This window comes from Rhinopithecus bieti, unplaced genomic scaffold (genome assembly GCF_001698545.2).
Source record: "Rhinopithecus bieti isolate Rb0 unplaced genomic scaffold, ASM169854v2 scaffold_13577, whole genome shotgun sequence".
Lineage (NCBI taxonomy): Eukaryota > Metazoa > Chordata > Mammalia > Primates > Cercopithecidae > Rhinopithecus > Rhinopithecus bieti.
Genome location: NW_016807867.1, coordinates 1,222,380 through 1,238,546, shown reverse-complemented (window position 1 = coordinate 1,238,546; position 16,167 = coordinate 1,222,380). Strand labels below are relative to the sequence as shown.

The following is a 16,167-nucleotide window of genomic DNA, read 5'->3' as shown; positions in this document are numbered from 1 at the left end:
GGTGAGGTGACCATTAATAATGATGTAATGAGAAAACTGGAAAGAGGTGCATGAGCATCAGAAAATACAGTTAAGAAGGAAAAGAGGCAACCGTATCTAACTTTTAGAAGAACCTTCTTTTTTTTTTGGCATGATGGTAAGCTGTTATATTCTACAGCGCCTCATTAACCTGGGTCTCCTGGGGGCTACCGATTTTCACCACGTGATGCTCTAACAGTAATATTCACTGAAACCATGAGGCCTTCTGCCTACAATGGAGAACTCTACATTGTTCTCTATACATCGTGTTTCAAATCAATTAGAATGGACTGGATAAAAGAATTTGGGAGCATTCTTACAGAGCTGTGACTCCCTTTTATCAGCTTCTGCTTCTCTCAGGTGCTTTCCAAAGTTCCTGTTCCGCAGTTCCCTCATCATGCGCTGGGCTTCGGCCCACTCTCTGGAAAAGTCACCTGAAGGCACGTTGTTTCCCTCTCCATCTGTCCCCGAGATCTGCTTTAAGAGAACTAGGAAACATCAAGTGGTTTATTAAACTGGGAATTCTGGGCTCCAGTAGGCTACTTAAAAAAAAGAAAAAAAAAGGCAGAAACTTCTATGGAGATTTTATATTAGTTTTTTAGTACCACTATGGGATTCTTTTCATAATGTTGAAATCTTAAAGGGAATTCTTTTAGTGTACAATGAAGGTTATGCAACCAAAAAACTGTAATTGGGCTTAGTAACTCTTCTTACTGTGCACATTCCGGATGACAGTTTTAATCTTCATATCCAGTTCTTTTGCGCTTTGTATCGCCCGATTAACATTGTTGTATAATGTTTGTGCTTTTCTGGAATTTACTTGAGCCTATATGAAAACAAATGGATTAGCAACAAATTTAGTCAATGAAGAAAGATAAAATACTTTGAAAGCAAAAAATAAAAAAAAACCCAAAGTTAAATGGACCTAACACATTACCTTTTCTTGCAAAGTCTCAAATTCCTGATTCAGACCAGTCAGTTCTCTTTCCAGGCCTTCTATTTTTGATCCATGATTTGAAATGGCAGAACGGTAGTTGAGCAACTGATTCTGGAAATAAAACACAAATGAGTGTCACTTTACAGTATAAATTAAGACTAAATCCCATCAACCTGGTCAACAGGGTTATAATTGAAGAATCAGTTGGCAAGACCATTGTCAGTTCCACACACACACAAATGTGGTTCTTTGAAATAGGTTACATAAGGAATCTATTTTCTGATGTACACTGTGATATGGCTCTAAAATAAAGTAGCAAATGTGAAAAGACAAGAGCTACTTCACTTGAATTAATGACCTAACCTTATAGAAATGAGGGCAATACTACTTACCTGATTAATTAATTTCCAGATTCTATAATAAATACAGTTTTTTTAAATCTGCAGTTAACCTGACACTAAGAGCAGTGCATATGGCTACTTGAATGAAGGAACCATTAAGAATGTATTCAAAGAATCTCATCCAACAGAACCACAGGGAACTCAGAGCTCATGTAGCTGAACAGCCTCATGTTGCAAATGAGAAAATGGAAGCCCAGAGAAGTAGGGTGACTTGTCCATGGTTGTATAGCTCATCGGTGATTGCTTCAGGACCATAATCCAGGTCCCTTGCCCCTTTTTTAGGCTAAATTGCCTCAGTACTCTTAGACTCTTAGACGCTGCTGCACATAATATCTAGAATGATGATTATTTTCAATTTTTTTGAAAAAAGAATATATTGAAAAAGTTTATAGAAAAAATGATATTATTACCTCAATAAGTATGTCAGAACCAGTGCTGGGTAAAAGAATACAGGCTTTAAATAAAGCCTAGGTCCAAACCCTAAGTCTGCCACATAATAGATGAGCCTCACTAAGCCTTGCTCTTCCATTAGTAAATTGGGGATTATCATATTTAGCTGCAAGGTTGGTTCTAGTGATAAGTGAGCTAATGTATTTTAAAATGTCATGTACACATGGGAATTTAAAACTGTTACTTCCCTTCTTATATGTAATCTTTCTTAATTTTCTTATGTTTGTGTGATATGGCAAGAAGATAGTTCTATTTTAACTTTACTACGGGGAAAGGGAGGCAAGTCATTTTATAGATTGTCATCAGAACACCTCCATAAGAGGTGGAGTGGGTAAAGCACGGCCTTTAGAATTTGATCTTGATTTGAATTCTTCTAGAACCACCATGATTTTAGGCAAGATGCTCAGCTTCTCCATGCCTGTTTAATGAGAATAACACTAGGTTCCTCATGAGGAGGTTGTGAGACTTGAGTAAAGCCCTTAGCACAGGGTGTGGCACACGGCATGTGTGCAGAACGGTGAAGGCTACAGGGCTGTGTTGACAAAATCCAAGCAACCCAGTGGCTTCCTTTTTTTTTTTCCTCAAGACATAAATGCTTTTCCCCTCCTCTTCTCCATATTAAGCCTATAAACCTTGGACTAAAATTATCCAAAAGGATAGGAAAGAGTCATTTTTCTAGAATAATCTTTTGCTATATATACTCAGCTATAGCCACTAAAATCAGTCCTCAACCCAAAAGTACTTATTAAACTTTCCCCAAAGCCTTGTTCACTGTGTCTAGACTAGAGCTGATCTCATCTACTGAATTATTTTACTTCAATGAGTGTATTCTTTCATTTCCATGATTTCCAATTAGGTCTTTTCATATCTACCCCTTGTTGTTTGATTTCTGGTGGTTTCCCCCCTCAAATTTCCTAATTTCTTGTTCCTTCTATTGGGTGTTATTCTGCAAAGTCATTTTTAGATTGTCCTATTGTTTTCATTTTATCCAAAGTGAACTCATCTCTTGACTGCTGCTTCTGTTGAGCATCTTTCTTATTACTTCTCTGCTAACAATGTTTGCAGGCTCATTCTGGGTGGGAGTTCCCCTTTCTTTGTGCTCTCTGGGCCCTGTCTAGTGCTCTTATGCTTATCACCACCCCTACTCGAGCCTCCGACCCGTGGTCTAGGACCAGGTCTCACTTTGGCAGTTTAGGATTTGTATACCGTGGTGGCACTGAGAGGATGTAACATTCCAGCACAGATCCAGGTCTGTAGATGTGTCCCACCCCTGTAGCTTTGCTAGGCTGTCATACGGCCGTTACCCAGCGATGAGCACTGGGCAGTTTCCAGGCTGCTTTTTAGCCCCCATTCATAGGCACAGCATCCCCTATTTCCCCTCAGGGACATAGGTTCTATTACTTCTTAGGATACCCTCTCAGCCACCTTCCGTCTAAGTATACATACAGCATTCACCCAAATGGACCACATTCTGAGCTATAAAACAAACCTCAACACATTTAAAAGGATTGAAATCATAGAAAGTGTGTTCTCTGACCATGAAAGAGTTAAATTAGAAACCAGTAACACAATGTTATCTGGAAAATCCCCCAATTTGGATATTAAACAACACATTTCTTCTTTGTTTTTGTTTTTTAAGACGGAATCTCGCTGTCACCAAGGTTGGAGTATAGCGGCACCATCTCAGTTCACTGCAACCTCTGCCTCTGGGGTTCTAGTGATTCTCCTGCCTCAGCCTCCCAAGTAGCTGGGACTACAGGCGTGTGCCAACATCCCAGCTAATTTTTGTATTTTTAGTAGAGTTGGAGTTTCACCATGTTGTCCAGGCTGGTCTCCAACTCCTGGGCTCAAGTGATCCACCCGCCTCGGCCTCCCAAAGTGCTGGGAATACAGGCATGAACCACCATGCCTGGTCAACACATTTCTAAATAACACACGGGTTACAGATACGTCACAAGGAAAATCAGAAAATCCATTGAATTGAATAAGAATGAAAACATAACATTACAAGGTCTGTGGGATACAGCTAAAGCAGTGCTTAGTGGTAAAACTGATAGGATTATATGCCTATGTTAGAATCAAGAAAGATTCTGAATCAATAAAATAAGCTTAGGAAACCAGAAAATGAATAGCAAGTTTCACGCAAAGCAAGCACAAGGAAGAAATAAAAAAAAGGATAAGAACAGAAATCAATGAAATTGAAAACAGAAAAACAATGGATAAAATCAACGAAATAAAAGGATCAACAACATTGATAATACTCTAGCCAAAATAAGAGAAAGAGATAAGATGTAAATTATCATTATCAGAAAATGAATGAGAAGGCATCTTTATAGACTTTGTAAGTGTATAAAGGATAATAAGGCAACATTATGAACAATTTTATGTCAATATATTTGGTAATTAAGATGAAATTGACACATTCTTGGAAAGGTGCAAATGACCAAATATCACTCAAGAAGAAACACATAGCCCGAATACTGTAGTCTCATATCTATTCTTTGAAAATTAAATTCACGGTTTATTTTTTAAAACCACAACTTCCAACAAAGAAAATTTCAGGCTCACATGGCTTCACTGGAAAAATTCTATCCAACATTTAAAGAAGAGTTAATACCAATTTAACACAAACCTGTGTTTGAGTCTTCTGAATGCAAGATACTGAAATAAAGGCTCTATGAGAAAAATGCACCTGGATGTTCAGTAAGTATTGTTCACCTAGATGTGTTAGTTTTGTGTGTTCACAAAAATGACTTTCCACCAGGAAAACTCTTATCTTCATTTGGATCAGAGGAAGGAGGACTGTTGTGGGAAGTCAGGGACCCCGAATGGAGGGACTGGCTGAAGGCATGGCAGAAGAATATAATTGTGAAGATTTCATGGACACTTATTAGTACACATTGAATATCGGGGTTGTTCACCTAGATGTGTTAGTTTTGTGTGTTCACAAAAGTGATTTTCCACCAGGAAAACTCTTATCTTCATTTGGATCAGAGGAAGGAGGACAACCCCTGAGCCTTTCCAGGAGTCAACCTCCTCCTTCCTCCTTATGGAGAATCCACTCCCGCAGCATCTCCTCCCCACGTATCTACTCTCGGACGCAGGGGATTTACCCTCAGGTCCTTGGCCTGGGTCTCCACGTGCCTCATCTGCTCCAGAAGCTCCGCGCTGGCACTCAGGCCCTGCAGCTGAGACTTGACCAGGCGGAGCTGCTCGCCCATGGTGGCCAGGTCATTCAGGAGGGTCATCACACAGCTGTCGCAATCTGTAGGGGCCACAGTCAAAGGCAAATGTGCTGCGGGGGGAGCCGTGGGACTGTGAAAAGACCCCAAGTGCTATGCAGCCCAGTTGGCACACACATAGATCATCACAGGTGATAATCACAGCCCTGGTCTTCTCAGGGAGGGATGTGGATTCTGAAAAAAGGAGAGCCCTATGCACAGGGAACATTTTAGAAATGGAGATTCCATGCAACCTGTTGCTTACTTTATACATGAGGAAAATAATAATAGCCTTCAACTATGGGATGCTTGCGATTTACCAGGCATTGTGATAAGACATTTACAAGCATTTCCCTAATATCCCTATAAGGTAGGTCTAATTATCATGTTAACTTAGCAAATGATGAAACTGAGGCTTGGAGAAGCAGGGTCAGCTGCCGAAGGTCATACAGAGTGAAGCTGATTTGACCCTAAGTAGTCCTCCTTCCACCTTCTCCCACCCTTACTTTCCCAGACTGGAAACTGCATGACCCAGCATGGGGCTCACATATCTTAAACCAAACCCCACAACTTGGAAAGGAGGAGGAGGGGCTGTCTTTTCTCACCATCACATTCTTCTGCAGGGCTGCTATCTTTGGGTTCTTGGTTTATGCAGTCTGAAATCAGAAAATAACCAAAGAAGACAATGTTATTAAACTTATTCTTCATCTGCTCTTTAACGTGGTTTTCAGAAAAGCTAGTGTTGCAAGGTGCAAAAGTAATTGTGGGTTTTGCCATTACTTAAAATGGCAAACCTAATAGACACCCAACTACCCAGCATCACTAGCTCTTCCTTTTCCCTCCCTCACCCACGCCAGTGCCCAGAAGCTTTCTCATCTCCCAGCAGGCACGCTGCAGGAACTGCTTTTGTGGCCTCCCTGTTATATATTCAATTCCTTCACTACAAAGGTCAACTCGATAAAGGGCCATGTTTTCTTATCAAACCAAACCTCTCAATTATTCGCATTAGGCCTTTCTTCATTGGAGAGACTCTTGTATATTCGTGCTGCTTCTGGCATCATTCAAGAACATTGTGCAAACATTCACTGAGCAACTTTAAGCATTTACAGTGTGCCAGAGCCCCATGCTAGCTGCTGGAAATACAAAGATATCAAGACAAAATCCCTGCTGCTCTGTGACTTAACAGTCCCATGAAACACGAGGGCAGACAAGTTACAAAACAGTGTGACAGATGTGGTGATAGTGCTGGGCATACCATGTCAGTGGGCCCATGCCACCAGCTACAGCACATATAAGCTGAGTTTGTGTGTGTGTGTGTGTGTGTGTGTGTGTGTGTGTGTGTGTGTTTTGGCCGGAGGGGATGGGGGAGTCTCACTCTGTTATCCAGGTTGGACCACAGTGGCGTGATGTCGGCTCACTGCAATCTCTGCCTCCCAGATTCAACCGATTCTCCTGCCTCAGCCTCCCGAGTAGCTGGGACCGCAGGCACACACCACCACACCTGGCTACTTTTTGTGTTTTTAGTAGAGACAGAGTTTCACCATATTGGCCAGGCTGGATAAGCTGAGTTTTGAGGTTCTCAGCTACAATGAAACCTGCTGGTCAACCCTGGGCATTCTTGACCCCTTCCACATGTACTCTTTTCCCCATGCCGTGCCTTCTGACATTGACATGTCCTCTCACTTCCCCCTGAACAAACTGTCTACCTTCACAACAGCAAAACTTTATGCTTAACATTTTCCTGGACAAGCTGCAAGAGGCTTTCACATCTGTTATTCTCACCTGCCAATAATATTCCACACTTTGTTGTATATACAGACATTTTAAGCCACATTTACTTTTAATTGTAAAAACTGATATAAATTAATTATGGAAAATATGGGGAAGTCAGGAAAATGAGATAAAAGCATCATCCTTGATCTTGCCACACAAAGACAATGTTCCCTTTATAAACATTTGTATACATTTTAATTTATTATATATATCATAATGGGTTCCTTTTTTTAAAAAAAGTCTTACTCGCTTTTTTTTTTTTTTGAGACAGAGTTTCGCTTTTGTCGCCCAAGCTGGAGTGCAGTGGTGCTATCTCAGCTCACTGCAACTCTGCCTCCTGGGTTCAAGCGATTCTCCTGCCTCAGCCTCCCGAGTAGCTGGGATTACAGGCATCTGCCACCATACCTGGCTAATTTTTGTATTTTTAATAGAGATGGGGCTTCCCCATGTTGGCCAGGCTGGTCTCAAACTCCTGACCTCAGGTGATCCACCCACCTCAGCCTCCCAAAGTGCTGGGATTGCAGGCGTGAGCCACCATGCACGGCCATTTGCTCTTATATGTACATATTGTGATATTTCTATTTCCTCAGTTAGTCTGTAAATGGCTTCTGGCCAGCAAGCATGGTCTTGCTTCCTTGACAATTTTCAACAGCACCCTGAATAGTTTATGGGGAACTAGGCTTCTCTGGATGATTTATTAGTGAAATTTTCCCAACAAGCTTGCATTTCGACCACACAAGGAATATGTCCATTATTAGTTAAAGAAAAAAAACAAAAGAATAAAACAACAACAACAAAACTCTAACAGGAATAAGCAAGTCTCATTCATGAGCATTTTCTTCCATTTTGGGAACAAACAGTTACTCTCCTCATTTCAGGTTGCTGATTTTTGTTACTGGCGTGGGGGAAATGAGGGCTGCAGAGGCATTAGTCTGGTGAATATGCTGCAAGTGATGTTGAAGCCTCTTGAATACCTCCAGTGACAGGAGAAATTGCCTCTTTTTAAAGCAATCTGTTTCATCTTTAAACATTCGACATTTCTTCCTTAGAATGATTTAAAATAGAGCTCCCTCTTGCTTCTACTCTTTGCTCTAAGTTCTGTCCCTTATGTCTCAGAGAACAAGACCAACCCTTTCCCACACGCCAGCCTGACACACATGTCCTTTCCAGCTCTTCCTTTCACTGCCCTGGCCAGTCCTTCCTCATATGACACAGTTCCACATCCCTTCAGAGTCTTACTCTCTTTCTGAACAACTATAGCTCTTCTATTGTCTTCTAAAGATGTCACTAACTCTCACGTGAGGACTTACATGAGCAGGGTGCCATGGACCCTGGCTTTAGACACCGGAACTCAGTGAAAACAGTGCGAGCTATCTTTGGGGCCACACCACACTCTAACCTACCCTGCACTGACTGCTGATGACAACCTTAAGCCTTTTTACACCTCCTGCTACTAAGCCAGTTACCACTTATCACATAGCTAAACATTTATTTATTTTTTCTACTCAACTATAGGACCACACCTTTATCCTTAACATCATTTTGTCTGGTTGAATTGGCCCATCATTCCAGACTGTTAAGGCCCTTTTGAATTCTGAATGTGTCATGAGAGGCACTTACTATTGGAGAAGACCAGGGAATTTCACCCCAAAATATGGCACCCTGGTAGACTGATTATTTTAAATTGAAGGCCCTTGGAGACCAGCAGATGCCGGAAAAACTTTACTCTGATATCCACTTATCTTCCCAACATCCAGACTTGCCAAAAATGAAAACAAACTACTTCTGGTTTCTTCCATGAGTTTTCATGAACTTAACTCATATTTCAGGGAGAAAGACTGAAGTCTGTCAACACACCTGGACAGACTCTTGTCACAAACCATTGTCTGTTCTGTGGGCCCAAAAGATTTTGTCCCAGGCCTCACCGTATGTTCTCTGAGTCCATTGAGTCAGTCTAAAAATCATTTACCATTACCCTTAAAATCATCCACATTTCCACATCTCTTTCCCCTAAGAAGAAGGGTATGTAAGCATCTACACCCCACTGGGTTATTGGGTAATCATTGTCCTGTGATACTCTTGTGTTACACGCATTAAAATAAAATTGTGTATGCCTTTTCTCCTATTAATCTGCCTCTTGTCTGCTGATTTTCTGCAAACCTTCTGCAGGTGAGGGGGAAGTTTTCCCTTGGTCCCTTTACTGTTCTTCCCAACTTCGCGTCATCTGATAAATGGGTAGGCATGCTTTCCATATTTCCATCCAAATAAAAAATGTGGAGCCAAGGATGAAGTCCTGAGGCATGACAATAAATACCCCATTCTAGACTGGCATTAATCCATTTACTCTGCATTCCTTTGGGAATAGTCACTTGACCAGCTGGAATCCACACTTCCAGGTTTTAGTTCTTCAACTTGTCCGTAAGTAGAAGATGAAAGATTTTATCTAAGTGTTTGGTGTTACACTACATCAATAGCATTTTCCTGATGAATCCTATTAATATTCTGTCAAAGAAGGAAGAGGATAGTCTTCCTTTTTGGTCCAAGTTGCTCCTAATAAACCCATACTAACTCCTGCTAATTATCTTTTTCTTCATGTATAAAATCCACCCCAATCACCCACTCATATCCCAGAACATGTACTGCTGTAAGATAAAGAGTATTTCAATTTCTTAAGACACACACAGGAAAGCTGACATGACAATATCCCTACAATATCAAAGGGAGATCTCAGCAAAATCACCAAAGTAGGATCTGAAGTTATTTTGGTTATGATCAGGTAAGTTTTCAAAACAATTCACTTTTTTAAAAAAAAAAAAAGTGCATTGAAACAGGTTATTCACCAAAGCTGAAAATACTATTTAAGCATTCCCAGGGTTGTCAAAACCAGGGAACAACTTGCTGGCTGGAATTGTGTATTATGCATCCTGAAAATGTGTGCTTGGGTTCTGAGGCTGTTAAGTTGTACCAGTTTTATAAATGCAAATTAGCAGGGGTGTGGGTCAACCTTACCTCCAGTCAGGGGATCACAACTGCCCAGCTGGCCATTGCTGTTACAACTGCATGGTTGGCAGCTACCTCCGAATTTCTGGGGATTCCCGAAATATCCCGGTGCACACCTACACAAAATGTAGAGAGGAGGAAAAACACCCAAATAACTCATCGTTTATCCCAACCAATTTTCTCAATCTCTACCTCTGTGTTTGGGATACTGTAACCCATTGGGAGGAAGACTGACATAGATCTGCAAGAGTGAGTATTTCTCAATACAGAGATATTTACCCTTGAATTGTCTCACAGAAATAAACTTGAAGTAAGATCCATATAATTTCTAATTTTTTGGATGAGGGAAGACTTTCTTAATATTTTTCCTTCCTTCCTTCCTTCCTTGGATGAGGGAAGACTTTCCTAACCTCCCTCCCTCCCTCCCTCCCTCCCTCCCTTCCTTCTTTCCTTCCTTCCTTCCTCTCTTTCTCTGTTGCCCAGGCTGGAGTGCAGTGGCATAATCATAGCTCACTGCAACCTCGAGCTTCTGGATTCAAGTGATCCTTCTGCCTCAGGCTCCCAAAAAACTGAGACTACAGGCACATGCCACCATTTCTGGCTAACTTTTTAATTTTTAGTAGTGATGAGGTCTTCCTATGTTGCCCAGACTGGTCTTGAACTCCTGGGCTCAAGCGATCCTTCTGCCTCAGCCTCCCAAAAAACTGGAACTACAGGTGCATGCCACCATGCCTGGATAATTTTTTAATTTTCAGCAGAGATAAGGTCTTGCTATGTTGCCCAGACTGGTCTTGAACTCCTGGGCTCAAGTGATCCTCCCGCCTCAGTCCCTAAAGTGCTGGGATTACAGGCACAAATCACTGCACCTGACCTGCACTATGTAAAGTCTGCATAATTCATATTTGCACTAATTGCTGCCGTGCTGTATATAATGATTCTTAAACAACTGAGAACAGTTACAGCTACTACCTTTGGCCCTGAGCCTTTGTTCTTCTAGGTAGTATAGTAATGAGAACTCATTCCTGATTTACAAGTTTAAAGATCACATTTCCTTGATTCTTAGACTGTTTTAAAAAAAGTCAAATAAGCACACATTAATTTTCCTGGAGTTGGGGTGTCAATTACAATATTTCCATTAACAAAGTTCCACTCCCCATCCAGTCACCTGCAAATTGTCATTAAACTGATGTGTGGTGTCTTATCATCAATGGACTTGATAGACTCAAGGAAATATGGTATTTACCTCATTTCCCAAAATGTAAGCACTGCATCAAAAAAAAGTAGGCAATTCCAACACACGTTACCATGTACTTCCAATATACCTCACCAATGTATTACCATGGATACACTGGTGATATAATGTAAAGGATCAGAAAGATCTGGCTGGACTCCTGCCTCCACCACTTACAAATGTGATCTTAGGCTGTTGCTGTAACCCTCTGTGCTTCAGTTTCTTTACTGGTCCCCCCACAACCCCCATGAAAATATAAGCTCCATGAAGACACAGAGTTTTGGGCTGTTTTGCTCACTGATATATCCTTAGCACCTAGCACATATTCATTCATTTGTTGAATGAATAAATGAGTGGACTAATAATACCTATTTTGCTCAATGAATATAAGAGATCATGTAATAAATAATCTAGCATAATGTTTGCACATAACAGACTCTCAAGTGTAGCTATCATTATAAGACATGACAAAATATTCATCTTCTAATTGGCATCATTTGAAATTATTACAAGATAGCAGAAGGCCCATGTACCCCCTAATAATCAAGTAGGTAACTAGGCTGAGGTGCTTATCTAAGTCTACTAAGCAGGGTGGTCATATACTAATAATAGGGCTTTACTTTGTGACTGGCTTGGTATTCTACCTAACAGATCATACTATGCAGAAGCTCTGTGTTCTAGAATACTTTATTTTTGATGTCTTTCTTACCTACATCCACACTTCCCAAGTAATAGGTGCATAATTACAAAGTACCTTATATTTAAATCACAGAAATATTCAGAAAGTTCGATTCTACTTCTTGCAAAGCATTACTCACTGGTTACAAGAAATAACTGGTTCTCTTATTCTCAACTTATGGTAGTGGCTAAACACAAAGGACTGAAGTAAAACTTCCCGATTTCACGAATGACACTGGTACAACAAATAAAGAGCAGAGAACTGGCTTGTCATCTGTGGCCCTGTTTGGCTGAGGGAGAAGAGGGGGTAAAAGCATGTATGGGCTGGGAAGCCTTTGCTAAACCCTCCCCCTGGCTGACTGCTCTGGTTTCTATCCAGCTAGTCTCCTGCATAATCTATATTCCTACTTTTCACCCTTAACTGTCCTTGTATTTATCATTGTGTAGTTAATCGCGAGTGCCAGGAATGATGTCTGGGTGCTGTGTCTAACCAATGAAAAGTGTTGACATCAAAATGGCATTTACCCGTGAAAAAGCTTCAAAAAAATTTTTAAAGAAATAATAGCTTGTTTTCTTGAGACATCAAATATAACAAACATCAGCTGAGAGAAGTACTGTTAATTAAAAATGTTGCCTGCCAAATGGATGTCTCAGCGAGCCGGTTGCTGTTTAATGCTTCATTGTTTGTGAAGAGCCATAAAGAGGATGAAATTAGGACGCCCTCCCAGGTGTTGGTCCCCTGTGGCTTTTAAATCTCAGAGCCTAGAATCCCTTCCCACCACCCACATCCTTCCCTTCTCGCTGGGTGGATGCACCTCCTAATTGCATCTCAACTTAGCCCAGTTCTCCCATCTCTCGCTGTTTTAATGGCGTGTTTTGATGTCTGTCCACCACTGGACTGGAAAGCCCTTGAGGATGCTGTCTGTGCTGTTTGCTACTGTGCCTTCAGTACTTAGCACTGTGCCAGACATATATATATATATACTAGGACCTCCATACATTTTTCATTGAAAGAATACATGAATAAGTGTGAGGCAAGTGTGAGAAATACTCTTTTTGCTGAAATGGAAAATGGAAAACAGAAGAACCTTCCATTACCATCTTTTGGCATAGAACTGAGCTCCTTAGCTGCTGCTTGGTGTCCCCAGTCTAAGGCAGTCCCCACATCCTACACGTGGCAAGCGTCTTCCAGCCCTGGGGCTTTCCTGCCTTGCTTCCCCAACCTAACCTGCCCTCCACCTCCATCTTCCGGCTCCACTGGGTTCTAGTCACTCCTTGGACCTATCGAAGTCCTACCTTATCCATAAACATTTCAGATAATCCCAGTCTAGGGTGGTTATGCCTTACTTGAAATCTGGTTGAATTCATTTTCTGGTTAAAAAAAATCAGTCAAACTCTTTTAAAGTTTAAACAAAACAACGTAAATTAAAATGATATACAATTTTTCTCTGTCAAATTGGCTTTTTTTTTTTTTCTGTTGCCCGGACTGGAGTGCAGTGGTGTGATCATAGCAGCCTCAAACTCCTGGGCTCAAGTGGTTCTCCTACCTCAGCATCCCAAGTAGCTGGGACCACAGGCACACACCATCACACTTGGCTAATTAAAAAACAAATTATGGAGATGAGGTCTCTCTATGCTGCCCAGGTTGGTCTCTAACCCCTGGATCACATGAAATAATCTTCCCACCTTGGCCTCCCAATGTGCTGGAATTACAGGTATGAGCCACCATGCTTGGTCCTAACTGGCAAATATTTAAAATATTGATCCTTTCCAATATCCATTGGGGTAGGTAGTCACTCATTCTCTTTTGCTGCTAGTAAGAATATAAACTTTTCTGGAGGTCAATTTTGCAAAAAGTATTAAAAGCGTGGAAAACCTATCCTCTGACCCAAGGAATCCACTTCTACAATTATACCTTGAGGATATGCATACGCAAATACTAAGCTGCAAGGATTTAATTTTAGTGTTGCTCTAAATGGAGAACAGTAAAAGGATCTCCAAGACCAAGAGTAGGGGATTATGGAAACCCAGCGGAAATTTTTGGTCATTGATGTGATGTTATCAGTGAATACTTATTGATATGGAAAGATATTACTAACATAGTATTAGATAAGAAAAGTCAAAACAGAAAGTAAAACACGAATCTACTTTTCTTTTAAGTTCACGCATTTAGAAATGATCTGTAGAAACATACAGCCAGCTTTTTAACAGTGGCTTTCTGTAGACAAAACGATTATGAATAGGATTGTATGTTAACGCGTTTGAGTGCACAGGGCTAGGTAGGGGTGTGGGGGGGCCTCACTGGTTCTCTGCTCACTTGTATTTCATCATTTTATAATAAACATGTATTGATTTTATGAGAAAGTTATTTTTAATTTTAAAATATGTCAACCATATGATTCACTTTTCTTTTTTTTTTTTTTTTTTTTTGAGAAGGAGTCTCACTCTGTCACCCAGGCTGGAGTGCAGTGGCCAGATCTCAGCTCGCTGCAAACTCCGCCTCCCGGGTTTACGCCCTTCTCCTGCCTCAGCCTCCCGAGTAGCTGGGACTACAGGCGCCCGCCACCTCGCCCGGCTAGTTTTTTGTATTTTTTTAGTAGAGACGGGGTTTCACCATGTTAGCCAGGATGGTCTCGATCTCCTGACCTCGTGATCCGCCCGCCTCGGCCTCCCAAAGTGCTGGGATTACAGGCTTGAGCCACCGCGCCCGGCCTGATTCACTTTTCATACTGTTACTTTTCCAACTATGTGTGTGCTGTCTTCCCAGCTAGTTTATAAGTAACTTTTATAACTTTCTCAATACTTGGCAGTGTCCTATGCATAGTCGCTAATCATGACAATTGTCCGTGAATAACTAAAGCTTGGTTCTGCGGCCCTTGGTCATTAATTTTACACTTTCCATTCCACAACATTTATTATTTTGTTTCACAAACATTACTGAACACCTATTACGTGAACAGTAACATGCTTGGAACCAGGGATTCTGAAATAAACAAGACACAGATTGTCCTGAAAGTGTTCAAAATATAGTGTGGGGATACAGGTGTGTGTGTGGGGCGGGGGGCTATCTAGGCTAGGGCTGTGAATACGTGTGTGTATGGAAGAGTGTAGAAAGTTGTACATGTGTACAGGTAAGTAGGGATATGTTGGGGGCAGGTGTATATGGAGATACGTGGAAGGAACATGAAGAAATGGGGGTATGCAGAGATCATTGTAGAGGAGGGGTAGGTAGGGAGGTGTGGGGGTTTGAGGTACACAGGGGTGCATGTTGGGGGGATGTAGGTAAAGCTACATGTGGGTGAGTGTATGTGTTGTGCCTCATTCTCAGTTTTCTGAAACATACAAAGCAGGACAGAGAATGATGTTAATGATTTATTAGGTGAGCAGTCTTGTATTTTCCCAAGAGACCTTTTCCAGGCCTCAGTCAAACTCCCAGCCCCACCTCTAGCTCTGCGCCAGCGCCTGGCAGCGCCCCACCCACAGCCCTCCCCGCCCCCTCTGCAGGTGAGGGGCTCCCACCTCACCTTTCACACTGTGTTCCTGTGTACCCAGCTTTGCAGGAGCACCGCACGTCTCCCCCGTTCACCACACAGCCGGTGGCAAACCTTGAAAGAAGACAGAAAAAGGCCCCATTAAAAACACAGATCGATAGGATTTATGCTCGTTATTTTTTACCACAAAGGACTGGCTTGCATTAAGCGAACACCGAAACCCAGGGTCTGGTTACTTTTTGTGTGAAGAAAATTTTGCCCATCAAGACTTGGAGAGATAATGATGAATGATCTCAGCTGACACTGGGCAATTTTGGTGAATAAGGACTGAAGGCATTTATTTGTTCCTTGGGGAAGAGCATTTTTCCCCTTAAGACAGAGCAGAGTAACTCCCTTTGGAAGAGATGATTACAACAGCATTTTTCCAGGAATAACAAGGAAGGAGTAAAACAAGTCTAGGCAGAAAAAGAACAGAGTTCTGATTCTTTATAAAAAAAAATGTTCTCCTTGTTGATTCTAGTTCTTCTCTATCAGACACATTGCCTTCTGGGAAGAAAAGTCAGTGGGGAGGCCAAGCCCTGGAGCCCCCTAAAGATGCACAGAGGACACTCACCTGCCTCGGCATTTCTGTGGGCACAATCATTGCTGATTCTCGCTTTTTTTTCAAACCAAGTTGTGGAATTTTGATCCCTTCTCTTTTAGCTCTAAAGTGGTGATATTTTACACTTGATCTTAGCCAAAAGGCTGAGAAGCAATAAGTGATATTTTAGAAGCAGCTTTAAACACACACACACACACACACACACACACACACACACACACACAGAAAGAGACCATGAAAAAACCCTGTTGCCTTGCGAAGTATCTCCATCTGCCACTGGACATGACACTGATGACATCTGAGGGAATATTACTCCATTCGCTGGTAAGAGAATGCCTATTTAGGAAGCCTCTCAAGGCACAGTTA

At 41.5% G+C, this 16,167-nt stretch overlaps 1 protein-coding gene across 1 annotated transcript in view; it reads right to left on the bottom strand.

Moving 5' to 3' along the window:
• LAMA3 (laminin subunit alpha 3) overlaps positions 1 to 16,167 on the bottom strand; it is a 275,849-nt gene that overhangs the window by 56,290 nt on the left and 203,392 nt on the right. The window contains exons 40-46 of the mRNA XM_017883982.1: positions 15,234 to 15,314; positions 9,810 to 9,916; positions 5,633 to 5,683; positions 4,920 to 5,071; positions 956 to 1,066; positions 733 to 844; positions 339 to 506 (exon numbers count right to left, since the gene is read on the bottom strand). Coding sequence (XP_017739471.1) covers positions 339 to 506; positions 733 to 844; positions 956 to 1,066; positions 4,920 to 5,071; positions 5,633 to 5,683; positions 9,810 to 9,916; positions 15,234 to 15,314 — 782 coding nt within the window. The remainder of the gene's footprint in view (positions 1 to 338; positions 507 to 732; positions 845 to 955; positions 1,067 to 4,919; positions 5,072 to 5,632; positions 5,684 to 9,809; positions 9,917 to 15,233; positions 15,315 to 16,167) is intronic.